Source organism: Crotalus tigris, unplaced genomic scaffold, assembly GCF_016545835.1.
Source record: "Crotalus tigris isolate CLP2741 ecotype Arizona unplaced genomic scaffold, ASM1654583v1 scf7180000018188.699247, whole genome shotgun sequence".
Lineage (NCBI taxonomy): Eukaryota > Metazoa > Chordata > Lepidosauria > Squamata > Viperidae > Crotalus > Crotalus tigris.
The window spans coordinates 643,257-656,427 of record NW_024096873.1 but is presented as its reverse complement, the minus strand read 5'-3'; the positions used below and the strand labels follow the sequence as shown (position 1 = coordinate 656,427).

The window sequence follows — 13,171 nt, the reverse complement described above, 5'->3', positions numbered from 1 at the left end:
GCGGATGGGGCTTTGTTTGTTTGCGCGGCCTGGTTGCTGGCATGCCGCGGCCTGGTACTGGTTCACGGAGCGGGGGTTGGGGACCCCTGTTCTAATCCAACCTCCTGCTCAAGCAGAGCCATGATGACACAGTGGTTAGAATGCAGTACTGCAGGCTAATTCTGCTGACTGCCGAGTGTGGTTTGACAGTTTGATTCTCACCGACTCAAGGTTGACTCAGCCTTCCATCCTTCCGAGGTTGGTAAAATGAGGTACCCAGATTCTTGGCGGTGATATGCTGACTCTGTAAACTGCTTAGAGAGGACTGTAAAGCACTGTGAAGCAGTATGTAAGTCTAAGGGCTATTACTATTGCTGAGTGTAGCTGATCCGATGGTGCATTAGGAGTCCTGGAGGCGTAGTGGTTAGAATGCAGTATTACAGGCTAACTCTGCCCACTGCCAGGAGTTCGATCCTGACAGACTCAAGGTTGACTCAGCTTTCCATCCTTCCGAGGTCGGTAAAATGAGGACCCAGATTGTTGGGGGCAATAGGCTGACTCGACAAACCACTTAGAGAGAACTGTAAAGCACTGTGAAGCGGTATATAACTCTAAGGGCTATTGCTATTTTAGACAAATTGTTCTCCAATCTCTTCTTAAAAACCTCCAGTGATGGAGCACCTACAACTTCTGAAGGCAAGCTGTTCCACTGGTTAACTGTTCTCACTGTTAGGAAATTCCTCCTTAGTTCTCGGTTGTTTTTCTCCTTAGATAGTTTCTATTCATTGTTCTTGTCCTGCCTTCAGGTGCTTTGGGAAATAGGTTGATCCCCTTTAGATATTGGAACACTGCTCTCATGTCATCCCTTGTCCTTCTTTTGGTTTTTCCTGCCTAAGCATAAAACCTCACTTTTCTCTACATTGAATTTCATTTTTGTTAGGGATAGGATCTTGAGCCTATCTTCTGGGGTGTTGGCTATTCCTGCCAGTTTGATGCCATCTGCAAATTTGATGAGTTCCTGGTCTATTCCCTTATCAAAATCTAATCACTTTGCAGTGATTAGTTCCTTTTCCTAGCATCCATGGAGCCAGCTAAGGCCCAAACATGATTCATCTGAACCCTCTTCTCTTTAAAATAAGTTCCCTTGTTTAGACCAAGATTTCTTCCTTGTCCATCTGAACAACATTAACTACCAACAGGATGTGGGCAGGAAGGAATCTCCACTGCTCCAATCACCATGGTGATTAGTTTTCACTGAACAAATTTAGATGGTCCACACGGCTGACAGCTATAGTTGGATGCTGGCCAAACCCTACAAGGGATGAAGCTGGACTGGTGTTAGCAATGGTGTGAAGAATTCCAAAGTATTTCAGAGTCTATTTTTAGTTAATTCACCATCCATCATTTATTATAGTGGCACAACGGTGTCTCTAAACTCTTTTTTTTACCACTGCTGTGCCCTAAAATGCTGGCTCCTCAGAAAACTCCTACCTTTTGTGCCAATATCTACAAAATGAAGGAAGGAAAAGATGAATCAATAAAGCCATTTTCTGTTCCAATGTACGGAGGTAGAGAAGGAAAAACTGCAAGGCAAAACAAGGATTGTTCAATGCAAAAACAAGGCAAACGCTGTCCATTGAACCAAGTGTTCCCCCTTGTAAAGTGTATTTGACCTAATCCTGTGAGCTTGGTTGAAGTTTGGTAGGAACTGGCTCAAAGTTTTAAGTACTGTATTGCACCACACTGGATCTTATTTTAGGACAGGAAAAGCAATAACCAAAGATCTGAATACAATTGTGAACCTCAAATCTTACTCCAATAATGCTGCCAATTCCAGCGGCCTACTTTCTCACCGTTTTGAGGGAGGGAGACCCACAGCCCCAAAGCAACTGCAGAACAAATCTGAAAATATTCTTTTTTTTTAATTTTTATTTTTAACCAACAAGACAAAACAGAACAAAGCAAAACATAACACACACACACACAATATATATATACTCCTTTTTTTTACAGCAATTACGTAATGGTAATCTAATATTTACATTTCCCCCTTATTCTTCTTTAGAATATTTGTCCTTATAGCCCCGTTATTTCTTATTTACATTTTTCTTCCTTCATGTTCTACTTCTTACTAAGAATAATTCATATTATTATTATTATTATACATTATTATACACATATTTTCACTTTTGACCTTTCCATATTTATTCTCCTCTATTATTTCTAGTCTCCAACCAGACATACAACTTATTCCATACTATATAATACTCTGTGTCTTCTTTTTCTTTTATCTCTTTTGTTAATTTGTCCATCTCAGCACAGTCCAGGATTCTGAAAATATTCTTAATTGAGTTAAAAAAATATACATACAACAACAAAACTATTTCCACTTCCCCAAACTGGGGAAAAATCATCACCCAATCCTATAGGAGACTAGATTCATCCACTCTGCATCTCCAGCCTGGCTCCTATCACCCAATGTTAAATGCAGTTCCACACATCAAAATAATATCCAGCTCCATTCTACCATTTCAACATGTTGGCTCTCCTTAAGGGGAAGCATTTTATAGTTCTTAGAGGAAACGGATATGAAGTTTCTGGAATCAAAAATTGGAAATAGCAGGTGAAGAGCACTACAAATTTCCAAACCTGGTTACCATTTAAAGCCTACCTAGTAGGTCACCCTTCTCCTGGATTCAACATCATTGCATTTCATTCTAAGGGAATATCTCCAGAGTACAATTGCTTCAGGCAGTTCTTTGATGGAGACAGAGATCCCCATTACATTTTGCTTTGGCAAAAGGGCAAATAATATCTGACTATTAATTTAGGATAGTTTTAAATTGCTAATCCCCTCAAAGACATGCATGGTGATGGCCAGCATTAAGGGTATAGTTCACTTCCGAATGCAATGCTAATGTCAATGCAACACATCCTCAGAGGCAGGTTTTGGCTAATCTTTTATATCATTTATCTACTAAAAGAAGAACATGGATGCTCCATCTTACATAATGAACATAAGTATGTATTTTAATATTGCAAGGAATGGTGGGAGTAACATACAAAGACTAGATAGATAGATAGATAGGTTTGTTTTAATCCAGGATTTAAGAGGCAAATTAAAAAGGCAATTTAGTGTCTTCCAAATGTTTGGGCTGACAATTCTTACAAATTCTTACTTCTGACCATGTTGGCTGTGGCTGATGGAAGCTGATTTCCCAAATCTCTGGAAGGCATTTTGTTATCTCCCCGTGTTTCAGATTATGGGCTAATTTGCATATCAAATTAAATCATTTTTAGCGTTATAAGAATGAACTGCAGAACACCTTCCATCCCTACTTCATCTTCAAGTTAAGTCAAGAAGAAAAATTTGAAAAGTTTAGATTAAATCCCGGTCTATCACGATATTCAAACATGGACCAACAATGGTCATTTTTCATGCTTTCAGTTAAGCACATCAGATTTAAATCACCGAAAAATAAGTAGGCTTAGTTGAGCCAACAGTCATCATAAATTATGGTTTGGAGTTCTCCAATGTTTCCGGCTTTGTGGACCAGCAAAGGGGGAGGGGATGGTTTGTGCAAGTGGCTGGCAAGCGTGCATGTGCAACTCCATTTGCACAAGTGGCGTGCACGCGCACCTGTCGCTCACGCAAATGGAGCGCACGTGTGTGCACTTGCCTGCTGCTCATGCAAGTGAGGATGCATGGGCGCACACAGGCACTTGCTGGCTGTTTCCATGGCTCAGTTGCAAACCCCTCATGGCCCACAGGTTGGGGACCCCTGGTTTGGGGGACTCTTTCTGTCTCAGATAATCAATAATGGAAACTGAGGTTAGCTATCTTTCTGCGACTATGCAGAAGGAAGGAAGAGAAAGGAGAAACGTGCTCCTAAGACTCAGAACAACTTATGTTTGTCACTGTAATGTACACAATATATCCAACGATCCCGATATTATTGAATCCCCACCATTTATGGGCTCAATAGTGAAGGAAAATGCTGGCCGTGAGCTTTTGGTCACATTTCAAGATGAGTTGAGGTTGTGGGAGATAAAAGGAAAGAAAGAGAGAAGGGAAAGATGGACTGCTGCCCAAAACTAAGGGAACCTTGGCAGATCTGATAGGCACAAGTGTTCTCAGAAGCTAAGCAGGCCCGGAACTATGGAAGAAAATATCTCCTTACACAGGAAACAATTTCAGAGCCATTTGTAGCCTGATCTTCACAATCAGGGGTAAAGAAAGATGCCAACTAGAAAAATGCCTGGCATATACTGTAGGAAAAACAGGACGTTTTTGTCCAACCACATCTGGATTGCTGTATATTATCCATCATGGTGTCCTCTTTATCCACAATACATGAAGAGAAAAACCAAAGACCTAAGAAGACACTCATCTTCCTGAACGTGGGGCGTCCAGTTGATCAGAGTAGCAAAGTCAACCTTTCTCCTTACCTTCAGGTTCATTTTTGATCATCTCTTCCATCTTCCTCTGTTTGAGAGTGTCTACCACATCTGCTAGGCTTCCTTTACGCCGTTCAGGAGTTCCCAGCACCGTGCTGGAAAAAGATTCTCCACTCTGGCGCCCACCTTCGTCGGCCTTCGAGGGGGAGGTAGATGAGTTGTGTGGGGCAAATGAAGACATCACTTTATTGCCATCAACTTCCTGGAAGGGAAAAGAAGGTCACATGTAGCAACCCTTAGAAACATACAAATACACTGGCATGTACACTGGCAAAGGAAAGAAGGAAGACCAGCTCTTGAGAGAGGGGCCTGGTTAATTTATTATTTGTATATAAATGAACATTTACTTCAAGGAACCAGTTGTGATGATGGAGTGGTTGAAGGAAAAAAAAAATACCGAAAACAAAGGCTTTCCATCAAAGATAAAATAAGATTACAGGATTAAATGAGAAAAATTGAGAAAGGGAGTATTTACATGTATACTATGTAGGTGCCTGTGTGTATGTACGTCTGTGTTTATAGACACCAACACAAAGAAATGAGTTCTCCAAATGAGAACTGTTGATGTTCACTAGTTTTCCTATAATAAGGTTATGGATTACCTTTAATTGTTTGCTTCTCTACAGAATGTAATGGTCAACCTTAACAGATTTTTTTTTCTTTTTGTTGCATCATAATCTATATCCAGTTCGTTTTGTTTCCTTTTGTGCAGAGGATAATGATTCTTGAGAATGAAGCACTCAGATGCTAAATACCCAGTTCTGTTTTGGCTTCTTCAAAAGTTTTCCTATCTCAACATACCCAGGCATGTGCACACATGCAAACACTCACACATATACACACATGGATGGCCACAGGATATGGTAAAAATGTTCAGATGGTAGCCATGTTGATGGGACTGAAACTGTCAGGTGCAAAGAATCAGGATCATGCTTTAAGTTGCAGTTAAGAAGTTTTATTGCTCAAGTCTGTACACCAGAATCTAGTCAACTAAGTCCAACACTAAATTGGCACCAGGTAATCAAATTCAAGAGGTGTTCAACTTAAAATTGTTTATGGCAACATATCAACTCTAGCCTGATGACTCATTTAACTCTGCCATCCAGATCTTTTTGCTTTTCTCCTACATCAGATCTACTTTTTTAAAATCCGTGTCACACTTTGATTAAACTTTTACAGCTACTACTTTGATTTTCTGCAGACCTCTCTGTCAATTCCACCAGCTATTCTGGTTTTTTCCTGCACAGTTCAGCTCATTTAGATATTTCTAATTTATTCTCTTCCTTGCCCCAATCCCATATCGCTCTTCTGTATTTTTTTTAATAATTCTTTTAAACACAAATTTCCGGATATTGTAATGATGCTTGCAAATGCCAGGCCAAATAAAAAGCATCCTTCTCTTCAATAAAGGTGAGATCTGACTCTCATTAAAGTTACCAAGCATATTCTCACCTATTTTAATGGATTTGACTTAATATGCACATTCTGGTTTGCCATGATGAAACCATAATTCTTCACACCTGATATTTCAAATGTTACTTCCCTCCCTCTCTGCCTTCCTTCCTTTTTGGCCCTACTTTGCTCCTTTCCTCTTTTTCTTTGTAAATTTTCTTTTAGTTTCTTGCATCTCTTAAACTGCCCTTTTTGTTGTTGCACTATAATTGTCTTCCTATGATATTTATGCATACTGAGGTAATGTGCTTTTCCTTAAAAAAAAAATGCAGTATAGCATATATTAAATCTTAAAGTTGCTTTAGGAATCCTTGTTTTAATGGCCCAACTAAGGTTGGGTTTCATGTTTTTCTGGCTTTAGGACACTTTTATCCCATTTCTGCTTTAATTACATAAATCTATAAGTTTTTTGGGGGGGCTCTTATCTTTATAATACAAACTTCTTATAACGTACCATTTCAAAGAACATGTCAACTTTGAAAATGAGCGTGGCTGCAGCCATTTTCCCTACTCATTTTCAGTTGACACATAGGGGAGGGAGGGAGGGGGGTTTACCAGATGCTTCGCTAGACAAAACAGACTTTCTCCCGTGGGAACCAAGGTCATCGGCTGCTCCTGGGACTGCAGGCTGGGTGTTTTGTGAAAAGCCCACCAAGAAGCTTTAAGGGTGGGATTTCAACTTTGTACTGGGGATTGTTACGTGTCTATTCAGACTTGGTTTCACTTTTGACGTGCCAATACTTTGTATCAATAAAAATGTTCTTTGAGGAACTTGCAAGCCTCGGAGTTCTGCTTTATTTGTCTCTGTCTGTCGGAATCTTGACAGAACATAGAATAATAGGGTTGAAAGTGACCTTGGAGATCTTCTAGTCCAGTGGTTCTCAACCTTTTTAATACCGTGACCCCCAACCGATTGTAAGTCGAGGACTACTCAACCAGTCGTAAGTCGAGGACTACTCAACTGGTGCAGCACCGTTTGTAGAATGGGACATTTGGCAGGCTCAGCAGGGCAGAGACAGCCTGGACAATTCCTATTGGCTTTTGAAAGCCAATAGACTTAGACTCTATTCAAGAGAGTCTATTCTATTGGCTTTCAAAAGCCAATAGAATAAAAGGGAGTAGCACAGCTAAGGAAAAGGGGAAAAAAATGGCAGACTGCGTTGTTTGGCGACCCCCGTGAAATGGTCGTTTGACCCCAAATGGGGTCCTGACCCACAGGTTGAGAACCACTGTTCTAGTCCAACACCAGCCAATGGCAAGAGTTCCTATGGCATTCTGGACAAATAGCTGTCCAGTCTCTTCTTGAAAATCTCCAGTGATGGGGCATCCACAACTTCTGGAGGCAAGCTGTTCCACTGGTTAATTGTTCTCACTATCAGGACATTTCTCCTTAGTTTTAATCATCCTTAATGATTTTCCACCTGTAACTTCTTGTCCTGCCCTCAGGTGTTTTGGAGAATAAGTGGACCCCCTCTTCTATATGATAGCCCTCAAGTACTGGAAAATTGCTGTCATATCATCATGGACAGCTAGCCCCTTTTTTCATTAAACTAGACATACCTAATTCCCTTAATCATGGCAAAAATAAAGGTGCTCTGCAAGTTTGTCTTTGAGCAAATACAAGACTCTTTTAAACAATTAATTCTTCCTTTACAAAGTTCAGAGGTTTAGGGGACTTGAGTCTTGATAAAACAGTAGGATCAACTTTCTTATAGCTTGCCTGTCCTCTAAACTAGGATTTTAATTCTGGCTTCTTTTTGTTTCCGGGAACCACAAACATGATTAATCCAAATTAAGTATACAGAGTAAGAGTAACCAATTCCTTTCACTTTATTCTCAAGTTTCTCTCATTAACTTTTAATATTAAATTTCTAATACTGACATAAGTGTTCTAAGAGAGCAATTGACCAAAAGCGCAATTCCCTTGAAGCACCGAAGCTTTTGAGTTAAGCTTGATTCTTGTGCAATTTTCTTGGCAGCTGTTATGGAAGTAATTTGCTATCAGCTTCTTTCTGGGATGCTTCCTCTGGCCCCAACCTAGCCTACAAATCCTGGAAGTCTCCCATCCAATATTAACCAAAGCCTTCCCTGCTCAGCTTCTGAGAACATCTGAGACCAGCTGGACTAGATGGTCCCACTTATTTTATTTATTTATTTTTATTTTTATTTTTTAAAATTTATAAGCCGCCCCACTCCCGAAGGACTCTGGGCGGCTAACAATAAAAAACCATATAAAACATAACAGAACAACAGTACAAAGACAATCATCCAGGGGTCAGGTTTTATAAACCCCAGGCCTGCCGGAAAAGCCAGGTCTTAAGTAGCTTACGGAAGACCAACAGGGTGGGAGCGGTCCTAATCTCCGGGGGGGAGCTGGTTCCAAAGCGTGGGCGCCATCACAGAGAAGGCCCTCCTCCGCGGCCCCGCCAAATGGCACTGCTTGGCCGACGGGGCCTGAAGGAGGCCCAGCCTGTGGGATCTAACTGGACGTAGGGAACTATTAAGAAGGAAGAAAAATTTATTGGGCTTTATTATTTATTAGAATGTATTTATAATTTGTTAGAATTCATCACTTATTATTCATACTTTTTATTAATAAATTTAAGAATTCATAGAGTTGTTATCCAGCTATTAAGATAGGAGGAAGGCTTGTTTTGACAATAATATATTTAGTTTATTTTAGTCACTGTCATTAGAAGGGATAGGGTTCTGTTGTAAATCGATTACTGTATTGTTGTTGCTGCTGTATTACTTATATTTCATTATTGTAAAAGTAACTATTATTTTTTAAAAAAGTACAAAACTGACAGTAAAAGGAGGAATGATGCTATTAATAAATGAGTGTGGAAATCAGAAATAAATCACAATTTTTATCAGGGCTTTAGTCTCTATCTTTCTCTTCCCTCACTTCTAGTCTTACCCCCCAAAGACATTTATTCTCATGTTTTAATTAAAACATTCCCATGTTTTAATTATTTGCTATTAATTAGAACATTAATTAATTGAAACATTCCCATGTTTTAATTACTCTGTGTTCTGTATTCTATGTTCTCCATTCATGGCATTTCAACGTTCATCTCTTCACATTACTAACAATATATTTATGAGGTTAACATACATATACACATGTTTACACGCATATATGTATATATACATATAACATACTTACAATCTTTGACTGTTGGGATCATTTACTTTTTGATATCAAGAATGCCATGCTAATGCATGCTACTGGAACATGCATCTAATAGTGTGTTGTTGTTGTTGTTGTTTTAAAAAAAGCAAGATGGAGGGAGACAATTTAGCAGCCCCCCCTCCCTCCGCCCCGTTTTTGTACACCAATCCTGAACTTACCACCATTCCAGACAAGGATCCTTACATTCCCAATTCAAAGGAGGAAATAATTTTCATTGGGATGGCAATAATATTTCTCTTAACCAGAACCCCTCTCAAGAAAGGTCGAGATCGGGAAATAATCCAACAGGAAGTTGCTATTCTTATTTTCAGAGAGGTTTCCCACCAACTACGGAACATTCCTCTCCTAAGGTTAAAGATAAAACAGGTTTCTGCTCTTTCTTGCTGAGGCCAATAATCTTCCTTTGTTAATCTTGATGAAGCTTTGCTTAATCTATTCTCTCCACACACACTTCCCTGTCCTCCTTCTAAAGTCATGCCATTCAACAATGAAGTTTTTCTTGCATTGTTTTTTTTTTCTTTCTTTCTTGGCTCCCCATCCACCAAATTCACATTTTTCCCCAAAGTGATTTTTGGGAAAGTTGTAATTATTTCAATGGTGTGCATTGCATCAGCAAGAAAAGCTAATGCCCACATAAGACTGGGGACTGGGGGCTAAAACATATAAGGAACAGTTGCTGGAATTGGGTATGTCTAGTCTAATGAAGAGAAGGACGAGGGGGGACATGATAGCAGAGTTCCAATATCTCAGGGGCTGCCATAAAGAAGAGGGAGTCAATCTATTCTCCAAAGTGCTGGAAGGCAGGATGAGAAGCAACAGATGGAAGCTAACCAAAGAGAGAAGCAACCTAGAACTAAGGAGAAACTTCCTGACAGCGAGAGCAATTAACCAGTGGAACAACCTGCCTCCAGAAGCTGTGAATGCTCCAACACTGGAAGTTTTTAAGAAGAGACTGGTCAGCCATTTGTCTGAAATGGTATAGGGTTTCCCACCTGAGCAGGGGGTTGGGCTAGATGACCTCCAAGGTCCCTTCCAAATTTTATTATTATTATTATTATTATTATTATTATTATTATTATTACATTGCCCCTGCTTCTTATTTAAAGGGATTTTTAAAGAGATACTTATTCTAAATTAATAGTAATCGAGACTCATGGAGATTCCCAATCATCCAGGTCATGGTTATCCAAAATATTTTTTTTCCCAAAAGGCAACTGGACTTTCTTCTTGTTGTTTTTTTCTTTAAAAAGTTTCACTTCTCAACCAAGAACTTCTTCAGTTCTGAACTGAACTGAAGTTTCTTAAACGAGAAGTGAAACGTGTTGAAAGGAAGAAAAAACAAGAAAGTCCTGTTGCCTTTTGGAAATGCACCTTTGGGATAATCGAAACTCACTTTTCTAGAATAAGCGTCTCTTTAAAAATCAAATGTATCAATTTGATTTTATCAATTATGTGGATTTTGTCAAAAGATAAACCAGTCCCAGAAGCAGTATTAAATAGGGGTGTACATTTTTGAAAGCCAAATTGTGGTTTAAAGGATACTGTATTTAGCTAACAACTTTTGGGAATACATTGAAACAGGTAACCCTTTTTCCTGGGTCAAACATTAGCTGAAGACAACAGCTGTATATTCCAGTGGAAGAAAAAACAGCTGCTTTAAGATGAACACCATAGGAGCTACAAGTGTCCCTGTGCACACGCTTAATCAAACTTTGAATCCAAATATCAGCACAATTCTTTCATCAAAATGTAAGTTTTATTTATTATTTGATTTATATGGCCACCCGTCTCACTTTTACATGACTTTAAGCAGCTTACAATAAAATAAATAAGACATTTTGGATACCACAGCATTCTACACTAACCCCTTTTTCAATATTTTGGGTAGAAATTGGGAGTTCTCTTTCCACCAGCTTTCTAAAGCCAGAAAGTAAATTCTGGAATAAGGGAATCACAAATAAAATGTAATATTTTAAAAAAGATAAAAGGGATTTTATGATGTGTAGGATTCGCTGCTTTGTCTGATGCTGAAGTCTATTGTAGTTCAACTCAAGAAGACTATGACTATGATTGACAGATAACTCAATGATAACGAGAGAGAGAGAGAGAGAGAGAGAGAGAGAGACAGAGAGAGAGAGAGAGAGAGAGACAGACAGACAGACAGAGACAGATGGATGACAGACAGACAGATGGACGGATGGATGGATGGATGGATGGATGGATGGATGGATGGATGGATGGATGTTTCTTTGGCACAACTGGTTCATTCCTAAATAGAAATGGAGGAGAAATGTTTTTGGTTCACATTAATTTTGCATTTTTCAACTAATACATGAACCAAAACTCAATATTATACTGAGATTTGAATTTCTTTGAATTTTTCAATGGGCTTTTCTAAACAACAACAAAAATACATGCATGTCTGCACACATACATTCATACAAAGTGTGTTGTGAAATTCATGTAGACAATGTGTTAGATTAAGGCAAATTGTTTGGGGAAATGGTGCAAAGCAGGGAAAACTCCAAATAAAAACAACCGATGCATATTTTAGGGGAAGGAAGGAAGGAAGGAAGGAAGGAAGGAAGGAAGGAAGGAAGGAAGGAAGGAAGGAAGGAAGGAAGGAAGGAAGGAGGTGTCATCCATTGCAAATACTGCAATGGACAGATTGTTCCATTCTGTCTTTCCTATTTATGATCTCATTACATCGTGGTGACCAAAACTGGATGTATTATTTCAAGTGTGGCCTTACCAAGGCATGGTAAAGTGGTATTAATACTTCACGTGATCTTGATTCTATCCCTCTGTTAATGCAGCCCAGCACTGTGTTGGCATTTTTGGCAGCTGCAGCACACAGCTGGCTCATATTTAACTGATTGTCCACTAGGACTCCGAGATCCCTCTCACAGTTACTACTATTGAGCAAGGTACCCCCTATACTATACCTGTACATTTGGTTTTGACATTGTAAAATCTGCAAAACTTGCAGGAAAACTCTGAAATTCAATAATGGCATCGTCATTGAGCATCCAGCTGTGCATCTTTACATGTCAGTTCAAAGCAAGGAATAGAGGTTATTCCTTCTTCTCTGAAGACCACCAGCAAACACTTTAAAACCACAAATTATAGCTTCAGAGCCACCAATGAATTTAGGACAAGCTTTCTCTTCCCTAACTGTCCCCCTCCGCTACCCGCCCACAAACAGACTGAGCTCCGAATTGTTCCATTGACCTGAGCTAATTCAGCTGCCTGTATTTGTGTAATTATAAGCCAGAAAGCTAAAATGTTACTGCCTGTCTGAGGATCATAATGAATGGATAAGCAGGTTTGAGGAAAACAGACTTGGAGGTCTCCATGTCAGGGAGAGGAGAGAAAACGGAGGACCGGTTTTCCATTCAGGACAACCCATGAGGGTAAGCATAACGACCGGTTCTGTTTTTTCAAACCTGAGCCATTGTTTAGTTAGTATAAATTGTTTAGTTAATTCATAAATAATCAAGCCACAGTGTGCAGGCCTCTAAAGTTGCACGTGGTTAGCAGTCAGAGGCCCATTGTAGGAGAACGTCTGTGTACAGGGCAACTCACAACATTGTCGCATCCTATGGTAAAGAAAAATCCATGTGCTTCTTCTCTGAAGGAAAACTGAGCCTCTCTTAAAACATTCTTCAATGATTGGAGAGTGAGCATGGCCATTATTTGGCGACTAAGATTATTATAGATCAGGGGTAGGCAACCATGGCTCTTTTATGACTCGTGGACTTCAACTCCCAGAATTCCTGGGCCAGCATGGCTCAGCTTGGAAATCTCTCCCTTTTCCCTCAGCATGGCTGGCTCAGGAATTCTGGGAGTTGAAGTCCACAAGTCATAAAAGAGCCAAGGTTGCCTACCTGTTATAAATAGTCCTCACTTTATGACCACATCTGAATGCAAAATTTCCATTGCTCAGCAGGACAGCTGTTAAGGGAGCTGCGTCCCATTTTACCACCTTTTTTGCCACAGTTCAGTGAATCGCTGCAGTTGTTAAGCGAATTGTGCAGTTGTTAGGTGAATCTGACTTACTGACTTTGCTTGTTGGAATCCAGTTAA

The 13,171-nt window shown here is 39.6% G+C and overlaps 1 protein-coding gene across 6 annotated transcripts in view; it reads right to left on the bottom strand.

Annotated features, from left to right (window-relative positions):
* Positions 1-2,204: 2,204 nt before the first annotated feature.
* Positions 2,205-13,171, bottom strand: part of LOC120310461 (transcription factor SOX-5-like) — a 594,954-nt gene continuing 583,987 nt past the window's right edge. For all 6 annotated transcript variants that reach the window (XM_039348880.1, XM_039348881.1, XM_039348883.1 and 3 more), the window contains 2 exons: positions 4,429-4,639; positions 2,205-2,576 (listed from right to left, as the gene is read on the bottom strand). In XM_039348880.1, the coding sequence (XP_039204814.1) occupies positions 2,503-2,576; positions 4,429-4,639 (285 nt within the window). In that variant the 3' untranslated portion in view covers positions 2,205-2,502. The remainder of the gene's footprint in view (positions 2,577-4,428; positions 4,640-13,171) is intronic.